Below are 19524 nucleotides of genomic sequence, written 5' to 3'. Positions count from 1 at the left end.
TAATAATTTTATTGAAACGACTTTAATTTTGTTGAAATAGCGGAGGATCAAGGGCATATGTATGCCCATCTTTCAAATCGTCAAGAATTAACCTCATTAATTTAGGCCCTAAAACATTGATGATAGCCTTGCTCATTTTTGTTCTACAAGTATAGTTTTCATTTATATTAGAGTCGTTAAATATTATGGGAAAAAGATTCTACTAATATTGTGATGATAAGTATCTTTGCGAATGTTGTACTAGAAGATAAGTCATTACAATTGCCGCAACTGTAGTTGCCACTGTATTATTTCTTATTTTTTAGAGTACCTTATTATGTATTTAATCGTGATACGTGATAATTAAGCGCCTATCCCTATAATGTTATACACACACGGTAGATTTCCAATTGCGGTCGTTTTGCGGGATATTCGCATAAAATATATTTTTAATTGTAATATTAAAATCGTTTATTTTTATAAAATTTTATTTTGTTTACATTTTTTTATATTTAAAAAAGATCGTTGGTTTTTTTTTATAAATATAATTTATTTTAAATAAATCAAGATTTTATTTTGAAAAATAGTTACCGACTTTGTATTTATATAAACTTATTATAAAAAATAATAGGCGGATAATTAAGTCAATTCAAAATCCCGGCCTAAAAATTATTTTTAGCAATTTTTATATTTCTACCGCAATTTTTATATTTCTCCCGCATAATACCAAATTTCTTCCGCAATTTGAAAATTTTGACCTGGCAACCCTGACTTGTACGCGCAACATTTCGAAAAATGTTACAGACGTCAATAGGCTTTAAGAAAAAGAGCGGGGCAGAAAAAGAGCATATGCCCAAGAACTGCAGTATAAGTTAATTACTTTAAAGGTGGGTGGTGGCTGATTTTAAGTTTAAATAATTAGTGTAAGTCTTTATGATTGCTATCAGTATTGAGATTTAAGGTTCATAGAATCTAAAATAAAGATGATTAAATATAAAAATTTGCCTGATCGTTGATGATTTATCAATAAAAAACAGTATTACCACTTATACTTCTAAATCTTCCAAAAATTTTCCAATTACATACGATATTCTAGAATATAATTTGAATAAGTTATTCAATTATAATTTTTAAAAAACTCTAATTTATGTATTTAATAAAATTCGATGTTTGAAATAAATTAAAATAAAAAGTAGTAGTTGTTTATTAAAATTAGTAGTCGTATTATTACATAGTCGTAGTCGTTTTATTATATTTATAAGCTAAATAAAGTATTGCCGTTACTGCCGCTATCTAATTTAATATGTAGAAAAGATATAAGTTAAGTTGTTAAATATTTACCTATAATGCCAAAGACTATAGGGTAAATTATTTTCTGGGAGAATTTATTATGCTTTTAGATATGGCACCACATCCTCCACCCTCTATAGATATTATCAAATCAAAGAAACCAGGCCTGAATTTTAAAGTAAATATCATTAGAAATAAATTTAAAATAAAAGTGAGAAATAGCTGCAAATACTTTTTTAAAATATTTTAGACCTTTATGAAATTTATAATGCAATTTATCGCCAATTTAGCTTAAATTAAACGTCAATATTCATTAAATGTCATCAACGTGTTATATAGCTACTTTTATAAATATGTATGAGGAAAATTTTTACGAAGAATGTGGAAAAATAGTAGATGTTATTCATAAAACAAAACAGAGTGTTAAAAATATGGTTTATAAAAGTTCCATTAAAGTTTTATATATTTTTATGATATTAAATAATATATATAATAGGATAAAAGAAAATTGATGGCTTTATTATGCAGTTATTTTGCAGTTGCTCATAAAATAGATAATATAATAAAGTCACAAATTATCAAACATGATACGATATCAAAATATTTGCTAAAAGTTTTTATATATGAATATTATTTTGGCTTTGGAAAATCTTATTTACTTTTAAAAAAATTAAGGGAACATAATTTGCTAATTATTTTCAAGAAAATGAAACAGAAAAGTAGCTTAGCAATATATAAAAATTTTATTATAAGGATATTTTATAGTAAAAGCTCTATATACAATAAATATGGAGGCAATATCAAGTGCATATTTTCATAATGTATATTTTATAATTTATTAAAGCACAGACTCTAAAGTATGTAAGAATCAATACTATAAAAATAAAGGAATATTTGGCTGTTAAAAAATTAACTGACCAAGATTTTTATCTAAGTATCTTTGTGTCTGACCTTTATACAAAGCAGTTTGATTATCTAAAGTGAATCATATATCCATTCATTAAATGTAATAAACAAATTTAGACATTTTTACAAAGATTATCGAAATAGAAATAAATTTTTTAAAGATACAAATATTCCTAATTTATATATATTTTCACCAAAATGTGATTTACATGAAAATGATTTGTATAAAGATGGTTGTTTAATTATTCAAGATAAAGTACATAATATATTTAATTACAGTCATTCCTTTATGTCAATGATTATAACTATTTAATATTATATATTAAGGTATTAATTATAATAATAACCAGAGCTTTGTAAACTTGCCTGAAATCTCAGGGTGTTTGATTATTTAAATAAATTTTCAGGGCATGGCTAATTTCTAAAAAATCAATGTGCACTTAGAAGATATGTAGAAGAATCTAAAAAATAAAATAAATGTTTCCCTTTTTGACTATGTCTAGAACCACAAAAAAATTAAATTAACAAACTTTTGAAACTTTAATAAAAATAAATAAATAAGCTATTTTAAATATAAAAATAAAAATATGTCCAAAACATTATTCTAGGAATTTGATTACAAAAATTTAACATGATTTCATTAAAATTTGAAAAAGTTTTGAAACTTTTTGAATTTTTTAAAATGGTTTTGGAGCCTTTATTAACATTAGATGATAATTAGAATTTTTCTGTGATAAATGTGTTTTTTGTATTTTTCGATTGAAAATTAGGTTTAGGACTAAAAATAAAATAAAATTTTTAGCCAACCCTAGAAGTGTAAGATTAAATAATATGAATATATCTTCTTTATCATCCTATCACCTATTTTAATATAGCCACACACTCATTTAATATTCATTTATACCTATTTAATGCCACCATGACTCCAGTCTCAGCAATTCCATTTAATATTGTTAACGTTATTTTGGAAAGTGACTATCTCCATTTAAAATGAATTATTAATATCATAATCAAATCCCAAATTTCTATAAGAGGTTTCCTCTATATCCTTGCACATCAATTGCTCCACTCTTTTTACAATTTGCTTGGTTTGGTTTTTCTCCAGTCTTTTACCACCTTAATTAGCTTTCAAAGCTTATCATTGATATTAGTAGTACTTAAGTTTTCCCATGCCTTTGCCTTCTTAACATTATTCTTCTTTAACTTGTCTAAAATCTATTTAAGAATTTACATTTCCATTACTCTCAACAATTTCTCCTCACTCTTTTTGGGCTAACACTCTAAACCATTCAAAACAGTCTCATCCCCGATCTATAGCATGTATTTTCATTTTAGAAGCATTTTCTTTTATTTGACTAATAAAAATGCATCATGCATATTTCTCAGTACACCCCATAAATGTTGTTAAACATGTCACATAACATCAATCACACCTCTAACCCCAAATATTTAGTTATCGTTTATGTAAATACTAAAAACAAAAAGTCTAACCAATGACACAAACCTATTTTTACTTCAAGACCTATAGATGCTCTCACTTGTTCCTCAATATTGTCTAACTACTATTATACAATCCTTTATATTCACATTTCACTCCTGCATGCCCTTTCTTTACATATTAAACATCACCATAAAGTTTTCCTTGAATCTTTGTCACGTGCCTCTAAAGATTACCATCAAATAAGCATAAATTCTGTGTCTCTTTACCACTAATACTACACTAATCATAGTTCTCACTTTAAATTCATACAGATTATTATAGATGGACACTACTTTTCATAATTTTGTCTCAATCACATTTTCCCATAATATTAAATATCACCTAGCTGTAGTTCTACTAACACCCACATCGTCTATAGTTTTGGAAAATTGAATTTATATAACCTTCTATCATGTTTCATAGAGTGGTGTAGATTTTATTTTATTATTTAGTATTATATGCAAGTTTAGCCTTTTTTTGTCGATACCTTCTGGGGGTCTAGCAATCACTTACCTACCTTTTTTTATTCTCTGCATTTAAAATTTTTGAAAGTTGCCCACTTCCAATCTTCTTTTCCATCTTCCCAAATACCTAATCTCCTTTCCTACTATGTTTAAATCTGTTTATTATCACATAATCATTTACCTTTCGATTAATGAAAGCCAACTCCCCCTCCCCCTTGATTAGACCTTAAACTACATTCCCACAATTCCTTGTTTTTTTTTACTCAATTCCGACTTTATGCATAATTCGACTCCAGTTTCTCTTTTATTATTTGAAAAAATATTTCAATTTACACTTTTTGCAGACATACGTATCCTTGCAAAAACTCTTATTGACTTTCTCCAGCCACCACCAACGCCTAATATATTTTTAGCTCTGCAATAGTGCCCTTAAAATTGTTAATAATTCCTAATTTTAAATTCATATTTGATGTATATATTTTTTTTATAATTTTAAATATATTATTATAATTACATTTTAATGTAACGAAACAGTTTAGTTGTATTCCAGCCCATATTTTGAATCCACCAGAAAACTCTATTGTAATAGATGCTTGTGCTTCTCCGGGCAACAAAACAAGTCATTTAGCTTCGATCATGAAAAATACTGGGTGAATATTTTATTTTTAAATCCTATTGTAAATTTAAAAAATTTATTATTAGTTCACAAAAAATATAGTAACACATGAAATAGTAAGCTTTAATTATAAAAATATTAAAATCTATTAAATAAATTTTTAAGCTATGACCAAAATCTTTTTAAAAAATTCCAAACTTCCGCAAATTTTAATGAAATCATATGTTAAATTTTTGAAATGTATAAAATTTTCTAGAATTATATAAAATTTCACATACGATCTTGTTTTTTTAAAATAGTATATTTATTTATTTTTTATAAAGTTTCGAAAGTTTGGGAATTTAGTTTTTTAATATTTTGGATACAGCCTGACACTCAGGCCAGACAGACATGGGTATCAAAATTCTTCGAAAAAAATATTCGGGCCAGACAGACTCGGACTTTGTTTTTTAAAAGCTAAAACAATTTTTAATTTTAAACATTTTTTTAGCAATCTACAAACCTATTTTATTATTTTTCGTAAGGCTATTTCTAGACAGAACGTTTTTTCAGAGCGGTTTTTGGGCAATGTTATCAGCAATCTTTTTTTAAAGGATACTAACTTGATGAATTAATTTTTTATATATAATACTATTTTAAAAAAACATGCCTGAGCCACATTTCAAGATGCCATTTAATCGTTATTAAAATTGAACCAGTTTGTTTTCTATTTACGATTAAACGATTAAAAAAATGGGGATTTGGATTCTTTTTTTTTTAAATATTACATTATATAAAAAAATAAATTCGTCAAGTTAGTATCCTTTCCCTTTGTTTGGAAATAAAAAAAGATTGCAGGTAACATTACCCAAAAACCGCTCTGGAAAAGCGTTCTGTCTGGAAATGGCCTAATATTGTATTCTTAAAATATTTTTAAAACATTCTTTTTCAGACGCTTTATGACAATTAAAATAATTAAATAAGAAAAAAAAATTGTTTTTTGTGGGAAATTAATATTATTTTAAGAAGTAAAATTTTTTTTTATTTTTCTATAGTTTCTTTGGTCATTTCATGCCCACCTTGAAAAATTGAACGAGTTTTTAATTCGAACCCTATCTCTCTTAGGGGGATTAAAGTAATTTGCCTAATTGAATATTGTATTATTCATTTTACATTATATTTTTTTTGATCTATGAAATAATATTTTCCCTTAATAATTAATGATATTCACTTATCTTACATCTTAAGTTGGAGGTCTGAAAAATCCGATCTCTTAAAACGCATTCTTGGGTCAGGTTGGATATATGGAAAAAAATTTCCCAGTCGGAAATTTAAAAAATATAATAATTTTTAAAATGTTGTTATGGCATTTTGTCTTTAAATAAAAATAATGCTTTATCATAGTATATTAAAAAATTTTCCTTATAAGTTTGATATACGCCGTTGAACAAGATTCAAACAGAATGAAGGTGATAAAGAATAGATTACCTAAATTCGGAATCAAGGAATCGGAAAACATCATGTGCATCCAGGACGATTTTACATCTTTAAACCCGCTTGATCCACGCTTCTCAAACGTTCGTTATATTTTGGTAGATCCTTCATGCACTGGCAGCGGTAATTTTATTTATATTAATTTATAGTTGTAATATATGACACAGTTTGTCAAAAAATAAATTATATTTATATTTCGCACAAAATAAAAACTGAAACGCTCAGAATTTTTTATTAAATTAAAGCGAATAAAAGATTAATTTTCATACTCTACATCTTCGAAGTAGATAAAATTAGAGAGGGAGGGGTTTAGAAAAAGTTCTAGCATAATATCTCAACTTGGATATCAAATAAATGCTAATTTAAAGATCAATTAATTATATTGATACTCATCTCTTCAGAGTGGGTAAGGTAGGGTGATACTCATCTCTTCAGAGTGGGTAAGGTAGGGTTAGGGGTTAATTTAACAAAATATAGCGACTTAATAAGGAAATCGATTTTTACATTGATGATAGTAACTCTACCTCTTCAAAGTGAGTGCTCTGGGATTGAGAAACTTCTAGGGTTATATTTCGAAAAAGAGAAATTTATTGTATCTATAATTATGACTATTATTCAGACTAAAAATTCTAACATAATATTTCAATATTGGAATCTTATAAACGCTTATATAAAGATCTACTGATAACATTGTAATTTTTACTCATCACTATGTCTAGAGACTTTCTGACTTTCTACCATTTCAAACATGGGTGTTATGTAAAAGATTCCCAGATGTTTAATTTACTCCATTTTTATCTAACCAAAACCATATTTACATCAAATAATTCATTTTTAAAATAAGCCTTCGTAACTTGTAATTTTTATTTTGAGAAGCCAGAGATAACATCTTCATTGAAATTATAGGGTGCAGTAAGTAGTCCATGAGAAACGTAAGAGTCCAATATTTTTTTTGAAAATTTATAATTGTATACAAATTCTTAAAATCAATAGTACTAATAAGGAAAAGTATTTCTGAACAATTAAGTAAATAGTCCTTAGCGATTCATTTTTTAATCTAAGCATTTCAGTTTTATGCCTGAGCATATAGTATTTTTTTAGGGCAATTAAATTATTTATCTGAACATTAATAAATATTTTTGGATTATTTACTATTTTTTTCTGGGCATTAAGTATTAAATCTGATTCTGAGTGTTTAAGAATTTTTCTCAGCATTTCAGTTTTAATCCTATACTATTAAATATAAGCCATATTAATATTCAAATTGATTATTTTTCAATTTTAAAAAAACTTTTCTTTTCTTTCAATCCACGTTTTTAACTGAATCTATTAAGTTTACCTGTTGCCAGGGTTGGGCAGTCTCGTGAATACTGTGTAAACACTTTTTTATATTTATTTGAATAATTTAGAGATTATTTGCCATTTGTATCTTAATAAATTTTTTATCATTTGAATTATAAATGTAAAATCCACATTTTATTTATTAAATATTAATTTTGTGAAATGCGTTAGCGGAAAACATTATGATCCTATCTTTTCCTAGGGCTGTGCCGATATTAAATATCGGATCGGTTCGGCACCGATATTTAATGTTTCTAAAAAATGTCGGATCGGGCCGATACCTGTAAAAACCGATCCAATCCGATTTTTTTGCTTTTCTTTTTTTTGTTATTTTATGTATATTTACTTTACATTAATAATATTTTCTAATAAATTTTTTTTTTAAACAATGCAAATGCACAAACCCCTTAAATTTTATTTATTTTTTTAAATAGATTTTTTAAAAGTTTTTTTTATAAAAATAGAAAGGAACACCCAATTATTTATTTTAAATCTTTTTAAATAATAACGCCAATTTTATTATTTATACTTTAAAAGAATTTTTTAAAATATGGTATCTGAATTATAGAAATATTTTACAAACGACAAACATAATTTTGCAAAATGTGTTATCTGCGGAATTCTAAATTCACAGGGAGGAATAAAGAAAAATTCATTTATACTACCAATATCCGTAAGCTTTTTTTAATTATTGTAGAAATAAAAAAAATAAAATTAAATGTATAATTCGATTTTTTGCTTAAAAAATATTGATTTCTTAATTACATTTGGTTAATGGGGATGATAAAAAATCAGTATAAATATCGGATTGGTATCGGTATCAGATCGGGTTTGAACCAATACCGGAAAATATCGGATCGATCGGTGAAAAATATGTGGATCGGCACAGCCTTACTTTCTTCCTATTTCATTAAAATGAAGCGATATTCAAAATGAAAATGAAGAAATGATTTTTTTGAATATGATGGAAGATATAAATTCCAGTTCTACAGAGTATTTCTTTTTAAGATATGATGTTCCTAAGATATTTTTTTCAGAATATCTGGAAGAGTTTCCCATTCTTTAAAATATCTTATTTTTCTTTTAGCCTATCTAGTAAGAAAGATCTTACAATAAATATGTAATTTAGTATGTAAATCAGAGACCTATAAAAGTACCATTTGCACTGCCTGGCCCAGATTTTTTAAAAATTTTTCTGCCCTGCCCAGATTTTCTACAAATGTATTACATTTATTTTTAATTTTTCTAGCTAATAATGACAATTTAAAATATACGGCCTGCTAAATATTTTTTTAAAAAAGTTTTAGGTCCGGCCCAGCCTCACCTATATTTAAAAAAATGAAATATGTGGGTTGGGCCAGCAGGTCTCTGATGTAAATTAAATATAATATCTCGATTTATCATCTCGCTCAAATAATAAATTAGAATTCTAATTATCTTAATGATAGACTCCTTATTTCATTTCAATATCTGAGTGTTCTCACTATGGATAGATGATGTTTTATATTATGTTAATATCGAATTTTACATATGTTATAATATAACTGTATATTAATTACTCCTGTAATTTCCTGGTTAAATAGTTTTAAAAAAAAATTATATAGCCAAACATTATGCTGGTATAAAATCTTTTTCTAAAAAGTATTCGTACTTAAACACTTTTTTGTAGGTATTTAGTATTTAAAATACATTTTTTAAACATATTTGTATTTAAATTCAAATAATATTAAATCTATTTGTATTTATATTCGATTGTAAATTTTTTCTAAATTTGCCTAACCTTGCTTGTTGCATTATGCTGAAAAAGCAGTCTCCATCGTTGTTTCAAAGATAATCTAAATATGAAAAAGCTTTTCAATGCTAGTTGATTGAAGAGGATAAAATTGTAAGTTTCCATGCCTTGCTTAACTTGACAGACATGTTTTGGAAAACACAATATATGAACTAAAATTACTTCGTAATTGTCCTTTTATAATATGTTCAATATACTAAAGTTTCCCACCATTCGTATAGCATTATCTCTTTTATCACTTAATGTCTAACGAACTTCCCTATATTTAACATAAAACAATCGCCAAAAATTTAAATTAAATAAACCCCCAAATAAAGTTCTTATCGAGATTCTAACAATTTCACTTCGTTAGTTTTGATTCTATAAAACTAATATAATAATAATTTAGATATTTAAGACTCGATCTAAAACTTTAATCCTATAAATTAATACTGTTTAAATTAAAATACTTAAATTAGCAATCTGTGAGTACTCATTATAATAATGAATTTTAAGGGTATTACTATCTTGTTATATCTAAAAAAAAATGTTTTTACAAAAATAGGTATATTTAAAAGGGTAGAAACACAATCACTTTCTTCGGATGCTCTAAATGGACTGAATTGCCCAGATAGGTTATTTTAAAATAAGTGTATGTGATTCAAAATTATTATATATATATCTGAGAGCTGCAGAAGTTGAATTTTTAGGCTCCGACATGCCCGGATTAATTTTATCAAATTTCAGGCCAGCTATATATTTTTTTAAAATAATTTTGTGGACTTCATGCAGATTTTATTTGCTATATGGCCAGAGTTTTATGATTTCATTATTTTAAATAATTTTGTAAATTGTTTCAAAAGGAAATTGACGATATGAGCAGCAAATGAATGCTAAAAGATCTTTTATATGATTTCCCAGCTAGTATTAATTGTTTTAATTTAAATTTTTGATGCGGCCCTAATTTTGTAAAAAAAAATAAATAATATTTTTAAGCCTGGCTTATTAATAAAATCAACATAATATCATGGGCCAAACGTGCAGGTCTCTTATGGATTTGATTTTACATAATACTCATTTTTTAATTATATAGATTCAATATATTATTTTTTCTATCTTTCATAGAATCTCTCGTCTAGCCACTTTCCAGAGCAAAATTCTACTCCACGCTTTTAGTTTTCCAGCCGTTAAAAAAGTCGTTTATTCCACCTGTTCCATAAATTTCGAAGAAAATGAATCGGTGATCAAAGAAGTTTACAAAAACGTTCGACAGGATTTTTATTTAGCTCCCGTTATGATGAAGGAGTTTCCTACTCTCAGGGGTTCGTATTATCACGAAAATTTTCACCCCGAAAATAGTCAAAAACTAGAAAAATTGCGGACATTTTATGAAAAATGTCTCAGAACTGTACCATTCAAACCTCATAAAACTGAACACTTCTCTAAGAATAAATCTAAATCTGCCATCAAAAAACAGAAAAATGATGATGTAGCCATCGATCCCGAATACCTTGAAAATTTTGAGATAATAGAGAACGGGTTTTTCGTGGCACTTTTTATAAAGAGAAAAGTGGCTCTCATAAAATAAAAATTTTATATTTTACTATGTCTAAATTGATATTATTTTTACAATCATTTGTATCGTGTTGTATGCATACTCAAAAAAACGAAATTTATTAATAATTTACATGATAAAATATAGGTGAAGCTTTGGAAAAATTTATAAATTTTTTTGGTATTTTTTAATGGTTCTGGGCCAACAAAATTTTTCTGGATTCTGTACTGGTACAAATTCGAATATTTTTTTTTAAAAATAGATATTTGAAGTTTCCATTTTATTCATGCAAGTGCCGCTTAGTAGAATTCTTTATAAAAATTGTATTATCTGCTAAATCCCTTTAGAACTTACGAACTAATCTTCTTAGTTATTTATTTTATTTCATTTTTCTTTTAATGAAATATTGTACACGTTTAAGGTCTTTAATAATTACAATTTTATTTTGAAAAAGAAGAATTAAAAATATGAATACTGTAAATTTTCGGCTTTTAATAAATATAATTTGGATTATAAATGAAAATAATAATTAATATGATCACACTGAAATAAACAAGACTCATAATGAGTCTCACAATTTAACCCACTAGCAGTTAAATATAATCCGAAAGTAAAATATACGCGCTATTGTTATAAGCCAAAAAATTATTGCACGTTAACAAAAATAACAAAATAAACTTGGATTATAATAATTTTGTTGCATGTTCGATCAATTTTATTATGAGAAAACTCCCTTTAGGCTGTGCCCTAGATCGGCCGCTATTTAGCATCGGCTAAATAGTCAAAAAAACAACCCAAATAAACAAAAATCGAGAATAAAATACGAAAAATAACAAAGCCTCCAAATACTTAAAACAAATCAAAATAGGGTGTTCTCATTCAAAAACATTTTAGCTTATAATGAAAGTAATTAAGTTTACAAATTAACGCAACTTAGGAAAAATTTAATTATAATAGAATTTGAAAAATAGTAATCAAGTTAGAGCAGCTCTATTTATAAACATTTAAAAAAATTAATAGGTTAAATATTTTATCCCTGGAATATTTGTAATTCTTAATATTTGAATATATGCCCTAGTTGTAGAATTTAATCTTGATACCGGAGTTTTAGCCAATCTTGCGGAATTTCGATCAGGAGTCATTGGCAAAATGTAGATATAAGAAAGTTCGACCTCTGATATAGCGAAAAGACCATTGTCTGCACCAAGCTATGCTATGAGATATATCACTTCTCCAGGGATTGCTTCCTTGGAGAGAATTTGGTCTTAATTGTTATATAAAAGGTAGGAGGTACTTTGTATTGTTGTTAAAAAGTGGAAATTTTACACGGAGTCATAAAATACCACTTCAAATAACCCGCTAATAAAATGCAAGAAGCAAACTACATCTACTCCCTCCCCCTCCCGCACTCATGTAGGCGCTGATGTAACGCTATTATATTATTAATGCTTTGGAATCGATTTTTGAATTCTGGCTAAAAAATAATCTTTTAATTTACTATAAAATTTAAAAATGAGTCTTTCATTATGACCAGGGTTGCCAAGTGAAAATTTTCAAATTGCGGGAGAAAATTTTCAAATTGCGGGAGAAATATAAAAATTCCGGTAGAAAATAATAATTGCAAAAAATTTGCGGGCCATCGGCCTGGATTTTGAATTGTATTTATCCTGTTATTATTATTATTTAGTTTATATAAATACAAAGTTGGTAACTATTTTTCAAAATAAAATAACATCTTGATTTATTAAAATATATTAATTTATAAAAAAACCAACGATCTTTTTTAAATATAAAAGAATGTAAATAAGATAAAATTTTATAAAAAAAAATGATTTTAATTTTACAATTAAAAATATATTTTATACGAATGTCCCACAAAACAACCGCAATTGGAAATCTACCGTGTGTGTGGCTTAATTATCACGCTTAAATACATAATAAGGTACTCCTAAAATAAGAAATAATACAGATGAAACTACAGTTGCGGCAATTGTAATCACTTATCTTGTAGTACAACATTCACAGAGATATTTATCATCACAATGTTGGTAGAATCTTTTCCCCATAATATTTAACGACTCTAATATTAATGAAAACTATACTTGTAGAACAAAAATGAGCAAGGCAATCATCAATGTTTTAGGACTTAAATCCAGGAGGTCAATTCTTGACGATTTGAAAAATGGGCATACATATGCAATTCTAATAGATGCATCTAATAAGCTCCGCTATTTCATCTAAATTAAGGTCGTTTCAATAAAACTATTAAATTTTTTCCCCTCAAATAGTAAAACATCCAAAGACATAGCTAACCATATAATGGTAAATATAGCAGATTCGAGATTATCAATAAATTGCATGTCAGCTTTATGATCTGATAATTAAAATAATAGGTGGAGTGAATTTGGTAAAAACAGATATTTACAGAATTGAGTCAGCACAATGTTGGTTGCGATATGTTCCTAATACCCGCCATCGATAGAATTTTAAAATTTTATAAACCTTTATAAATATATTTCTTAAATAAATATTATAAAAGCTGTCCTAATATTTTGAAATTTTTTTTCAATAATGAATGGCAAAGGTATATTTAGAAATGATTTCACATGTAGGAAATCTACTACATGCTGTTAATGTGTAGTTGCAATCAGAATAATCTTAACAAAGATTCACAAAATTATGCTGCAGATGTGTTCATCTTTACAGTTAAAAATTGACAATAAATTTTATGGTGCCATTGCTAAAACTTAATTATATTTTATTTGAGATTTAAATAATAGAACTAAATGTTTACCGTCGTTATTGAGGTATTTATAAAATTCCTATAATGACATATTATATATTTGTATAACCATTAGCTCCTCTAATGTTAAAGCAATCCGATTTCTCTCCTTTTTCCCGGCAGTCCTCATCAGGCTAAAAAGCGCTCGGATGAGGCATTAGAATGAGGTAAGGAGAATACATACTCTCATATTTTTTCTAAGCATGGGGATTTATCGTTATTACGAAAATATTCTACCCATTTCTCCTCTGCTTTTAGACTATCTAACTTAAAGTATTTTGGCGAATCATAAAAAATAGAGAGAATTCAATCTCCTCAAACAAGAAATCAATGTCTTTCGGTATTTTTAATATATTTATTAAATTTTAAAAACCATTCATTGATGGTTTCTGTTCCAAGGTCATAATATTTATACATTTATAAATAGAGTTATTAAAATCAAATTTTGATTGTAAATATTCTAAAATTGTCAATAAAAATATCTGCTTTATTTAAAAATGTATTAATTAGAGTATTATTTGAACATTTTAATATAATATTTTTAGCAATAGCGCCATAAAATTTATTATCAATTTTTAATTGTAGATATGAACAAAGCTATAGCATGATTTTGTGAATTTTTTTTATAAAGAATATTCTGATTGCAACTGAATATTAACTGCATCAAGTAGATTTCCTACATGTGAAACGAATCCCAAATATGCTTCTGCCATTTCATACTCGAAAAAATTTTTTAAAATTTTCGGACAGCTTTTAAAATATTTATTTAAGAAGTATTTTTTTAGGGTTTGTAAAATTTTAAAATTCTATCGATGGCAGGTATTAATGACAACCACCTGATAGGTATATATCGCAACAACTCACACCATTCCAAGTCAAACCACTTCACCAACTCTTTTAATTCATTAAATCTTTTAGTTGATGACTAAATTCGTTAAAACATTTCATCACAATTATTTCGACATCCACAGATTAGTACATTTATTGCCTTGTAAGAATTATGTAGTATATGGCATATACAGCCAATTGGTATTAATTCATTATTGTTCTGCCTTAATTCGGTAACTTTGGTTTTTGCGAAAATTTTCAGAGGCATTATCAGCGCAGAAAGCTGACATGCAAATCATTGATAACCCAGAATCAGCTATATTTACCATTATGTGACTAACTACATTGTTGGGTTTTTCACTATTCGAGGAAAAAATTTTAACAGTTTTATTGAAATGTTCTTATTCTTGTTGAAATAGCGAAGGATCGAGGTAAATTTTTTAATATTTCCCTTATTAGATGCAGCTGTTAGAAAAGCAAATGGATGCCCATCTTTCAAATGGTCTAGAATTGATTTCTAGGATTCTGGTAACACTTGTGATAGCCTTGCTCATTTTTGTTCTGCCAACAAGTAAGGTTTGCACTTATTTTGGAGACGTTAAATATCATGAGAAAAAGATTCGACCCACATTGTGATGATATAGCTCTGTGAACTACATGGTAGATGTATACGATTTTCGCAAATGTAGTTGCATATGTATTATTTACTATTTTTGAGAATATTTTTGTATTGCAATCGATGTTGATATACTTCCCTGTACTGACTTATATGAATGAAATGATGTAGATTTATTATTGGATAAAAATAAACCAGGATAGAAAGAAATTTACAAACTATACATGTTTTTCGAATAAATATTTAAAATTTATTTTAAAAATATAAAAATAATCAATTAATGTCTCTCAAAATTATTATTTATATATTAAAAACGTTAAAATACTTTAAAAAAAATAGCGGTAGATTTTTGCGGGAGATTTCAAATAGTTGTAGTTTTGCGGGAGAGATATGTCTGCGTGTAAATTAAAAAATTGCAGGAGTCTCCGGCTGATGGGGGGAGACATGGCAACCCTGCTTATAACACCAATGTGTAAGAGGTTGATATAAAAAAAATATGTTTTCATATAATTTTAAATATATTTAGTGAATCCAATATCAAAAATATTATTAAAATCTGATCACGAAAATGGGACGTCTCAAGCTAAGTGACATATTTTAAAACAGATATATTATACCTTGTTTATCACATTCTACATTTTTTTATTAGCGAAAAAAAGATTAAACCAGTTCAATTTATAATATTTTCTGTAGATATCCTTAAGCTTTAAGTCATATCAAAACTTGAATAGAACTTAGGCTAAATCGTTTTAGCTCAGCCGTTTAACAATGTGATAAAAAATCTCATGTAGGTCATTGAACCATTCAATTTGAAGTGAGCATTGGGACTCACAACTTCGATAGAATTTCGGCTGTCAACTCAGCTTAGCCGTTTAACAGCACTATTCATTTTGATGGTCATAATCTTATATATTTTTTCTTATATTTTCTACAAGTCTAAAAGGATGTGTAATACATTATTATAATTTTAATTAAGAAAAAACTTATATGTATGACACGATAATCATATATTTTTACAATTGTATTGTTAAAATCATAGTAATTCTATATAAAATTGTATTAATTCCATATATAAAATTATTATATATAGTTCTAGAATATCATAAATAAATACCTGTATACAATTATCAATTGTGAAACCTTTTTCAGGCTCTTTCAAAAACTTTTGATATTTATTTTACCAGAATGAATTCGATACAGATATTGTACATTTATTATAAGATCTTTATTTTCCCAATATGAATAAAAATAAGAATAAATACTTTAACAAGCAGTCGATCGTAACTGTGGGGGTTCATTTTTATATTTGCTTTCAGGGACATGGAACAGTACGTTTCTGAAACGTTACTTGGGGAAAATATGGAACAAGATAGGAATTGGTGCTATGGATAAAGTTTCTGTAGCCATTTAGAAGTTCTGTAAACAATAATAATAAAAATTTAATTTATTACATAATTAAACTAATCCGCTTATACTGAATTATACATTCACTAGTTTATTCAATCTTTAATACATACATTCACAAGGTTGTTAAACATATAGAATTGATTGCGAAAATTATAATTGATGCATAGGTGTTTGGAATATATATAATCATTATAGCCATATCTAATTAAATCATAATGTATGAATGGTATATTACAATATCCTATAATTTAAACTACAATTGTTACCAAGTTGGTCTTTTTGACAATCAAATTTATATGAACAAATATAAATGATAATATTTTAGAAAATGTCTTAATTAATACTACATGATGTAAAAATTAGCATAATGTATAAAAGTAAAAATAAAATAAATATTTTTAGGAACGCATTTTTGAACCTTTCAATGGAACGGGAACGAGATATCTTTTATTGGCCGGAACGGGAATAAAAAATAACCTAAAAGCCCTTTGTTCCAGTCGGCCCTGATCACTATGCTTTATTTATTCTTAGTTTGAACTATTCTTTTTTTTTACTTTACCTTGTACCCAAATGCCATTTGGAAACTTTAAATAAGGAAAAGGGAAAAATGGATGTGGAGGTTATAAACGATAGCGAAGACTTGGCATTTTCAATTATTTTCCAAACTCATAAAATATGGAAAATTATAATTGAATTATAATGAAAGCTGCCTTATTTTTTAAAAATTCTAAAAAATTAGAACTGATTCAACGGTTAAATGTTCCCATATTCTCAATCAAAGACTCCTCAAACTGATTATTAATTATATACTATAGTGCATATATATCGACGGGGAGTTAGTTCTCTTTATCATATAAGTAGATGGCTTTTTGACGGGCTCAATACTTTGAACTATTTGCCATATTTAAATAAAGTATATTAATGATCTTAAAGTGAATCCTTATTATAAAATAAATATTACTAGTAGATAGATCGATAAAAATGTTTGGGAATGAGAATTTTCTTCGATCTTTTATAATAATTGTTACATTTTATTTAAAAACCAAATTTTTATTCTTTTTACCCCCCCCCCCCTCCACCCTTTAATACCAGTTCAAACCTATAAGATTAAGTGTCAATACTATTTTTTGTGTCAAAATATATCTATAGTTTTAACATGAGACCTTATAAAAAAAAATTTTGTACCAGGTATGTTCTAATATCTTTTATAAGAAATAACAAATCTTACCTAGTTTAAATTAGAGATAACCCAAAATATTAAGTTATTTAGAAAAATAATGATTGAAGTCCACTGTAACAATTCTACTTTGATTTTTCATTATGCTGAAATGTTTGCATCATTATTTGTTATTCATGAAATAAAAATAATAATATTTTATCCTGTAAAAAAATTTATTTTGATTTCTAGCCCTAATTTAATTCAGGTTTTTATATATGAAAAGATGATTCTTATACTTTTTATACTATGATTAATTAAAATTATATCTAGAAAATAAATTATTGTTTATTAATGTATATCTTACATTTTTTGAAATTATTTATCAAAGAATTTGATAAGGACCATTTCTAGAAACAAATTTTTTTATCTATTTAAACAAAAATGCGATACCATATAAATAAAACTTAATTGCTATTTATTTAATATTTTTTAAGAAATTTGTTTTTCTTGTCAATCCACATAAATTTTCAATATTTTTTTTTCTGATACGTTTTTCCGCATTTTTTTTCTGATCGGCTTCAAAAATTGATATTTTCTTATGGCCTCATGAGTATAATGCTCACCTTATCTTAACGACAATTATCTAAGTGATGATATGAAGCTGCACATTCGAAAAATTAGAATCATGGCAAATAATTCCTGGACATAAATACTACTAGTAAAGTACCCTAAAAAATAAAAATACACCAATTTTCAAATAAAAGTAAACGCTAAAAAAAAGGAGAACATTTTTAAATGACCTTTCCAAATTATCATAGAAATTTTTCTAAAATTGGGGATATTTGTTCGATGTTTTTTATCCCTATGCGATATTTTGTCCAGTGTCATTTTTTCCAGGATATTCTTGTCCCTTTTATTCATAACATTTCTACCCGTGATTCAAAGAATAATATAGATGGATTAATAACTTGCTTACAATTTAAAACATTTAACCAAATATTTTTGAACTGTGTATTTAATTTAAATACTACCCAAAGTAATTGATATTACTTACCCAATTTTTATTAAAAACTCCTGGAATGTGTTGTCCTTTATATATGTTGTGATGTCCTAATTGATCGCTATCTATTAACTAAAAGATTGATTTTTTTTATTCTTTATATTAAATTAACTTGTAGCAATCTATGTCTCTGAATAATTTCTGGGTGAAAGTAATTTAATGATATTATGTACTACTATTGGATTAAATGTTGAGTTTTTTTATTTTAGAGAATACCAATATAACTTAATTGAAGAACAGTTGAAGTTAGGATTCATTTGATTATTTTACATAATTGAAAATTTTTAAAAATTATTATTATTATTGAGGCATTTGATCAACGTACAAGCTACAAAATGGCGCTACAGCTGATTTCAATGTGTGGACGTTTTTTTATGCATGATCGCCAATCTATAGTTATATATATCATTGCTCTAAGCTTAATATGTAATTTACCAGATGGTTTATTTTTGGTCATGAAAACAGTGTTACAAAGAGAGTTAGATTCAAGTTATGATGAAGCATTGTGTACATTAAAATATTTATGGAATTATTAATCGGCTACAGAAATAAAAGAAAATTGTTCTAATTAAAATTTTAGTAAATCTAATAATGAGAATTATTATAAAAATAGAAAATTAGACAATAAATATGATAAAGCATTATAAGAAAAGAAATTATCATTATAATTGTAAATTTATTAGTATCATAAAAATATTGAATTAAAACCAAATATTCAAAATGAAAGAGATTCTTATAAACTAAAAGAAATAAATTATATAATAAAATTTGAAACATTTGTGATTATAGAAAATAAG

The 19524-nt window shown here is 26.3% G+C and overlaps 1 protein-coding gene and 1 long non-coding RNA gene across 2 annotated transcripts; one reads left to right on the top strand and one right to left on the bottom strand.

Moving 5' to 3' along the window:
- The first annotated feature begins 1975 nt into the window (after positions 1–1975).
- LOC135926763 (28S rRNA (cytosine-C(5))-methyltransferase-like) lies at positions 1976–11162 on the top strand. Its single transcript, XM_065462695.1, has 6 exons — positions 1976–2073; positions 2114–2126; positions 4654–4769; positions 6144–6331; positions 9886–9955; positions 10446–11162. Exons 1-6 carry the CDS (start codon positions 1976–1978, stop codon positions 10906–10908), a joined length of 948 nt encoding a protein of 315 aa, XP_065318767.1. The 3' UTR covers positions 10909–11162.
- Positions 11163–11365: 203 nt separating this feature from the next.
- On the bottom strand, positions 11366–18835 carry LOC135927587 (uncharacterized). Its single transcript, XR_010572119.1, has 3 exons — positions 18722–18835; positions 16364–16517; positions 11366–12139 (listed from the first exon to the last, which is right to left on the bottom strand). It is a non-coding gene; the product is annotated as an uncharacterized LOC135927587 (long non-coding RNA).
- Between the last annotated feature and the right edge of the window lie 689 nt (positions 18836–19524).

Source organism: Gordionus sp. m RMFG-2023, chromosome 3, assembly GCF_954871325.1.
Source record: "Gordionus sp. m RMFG-2023 chromosome 3, tfGorSpeb1-WG-v2, whole genome shotgun sequence".
In the NCBI taxonomy this organism is placed as follows: domain Eukaryota; kingdom Metazoa; phylum Nematomorpha; class Gordioida; order Chordodea; family Parachordodidae; genus Gordionus; species Gordionus sp. m RMFG-2023.
This window is presented reverse-complemented; position numbering and strand designations above follow the sequence as displayed.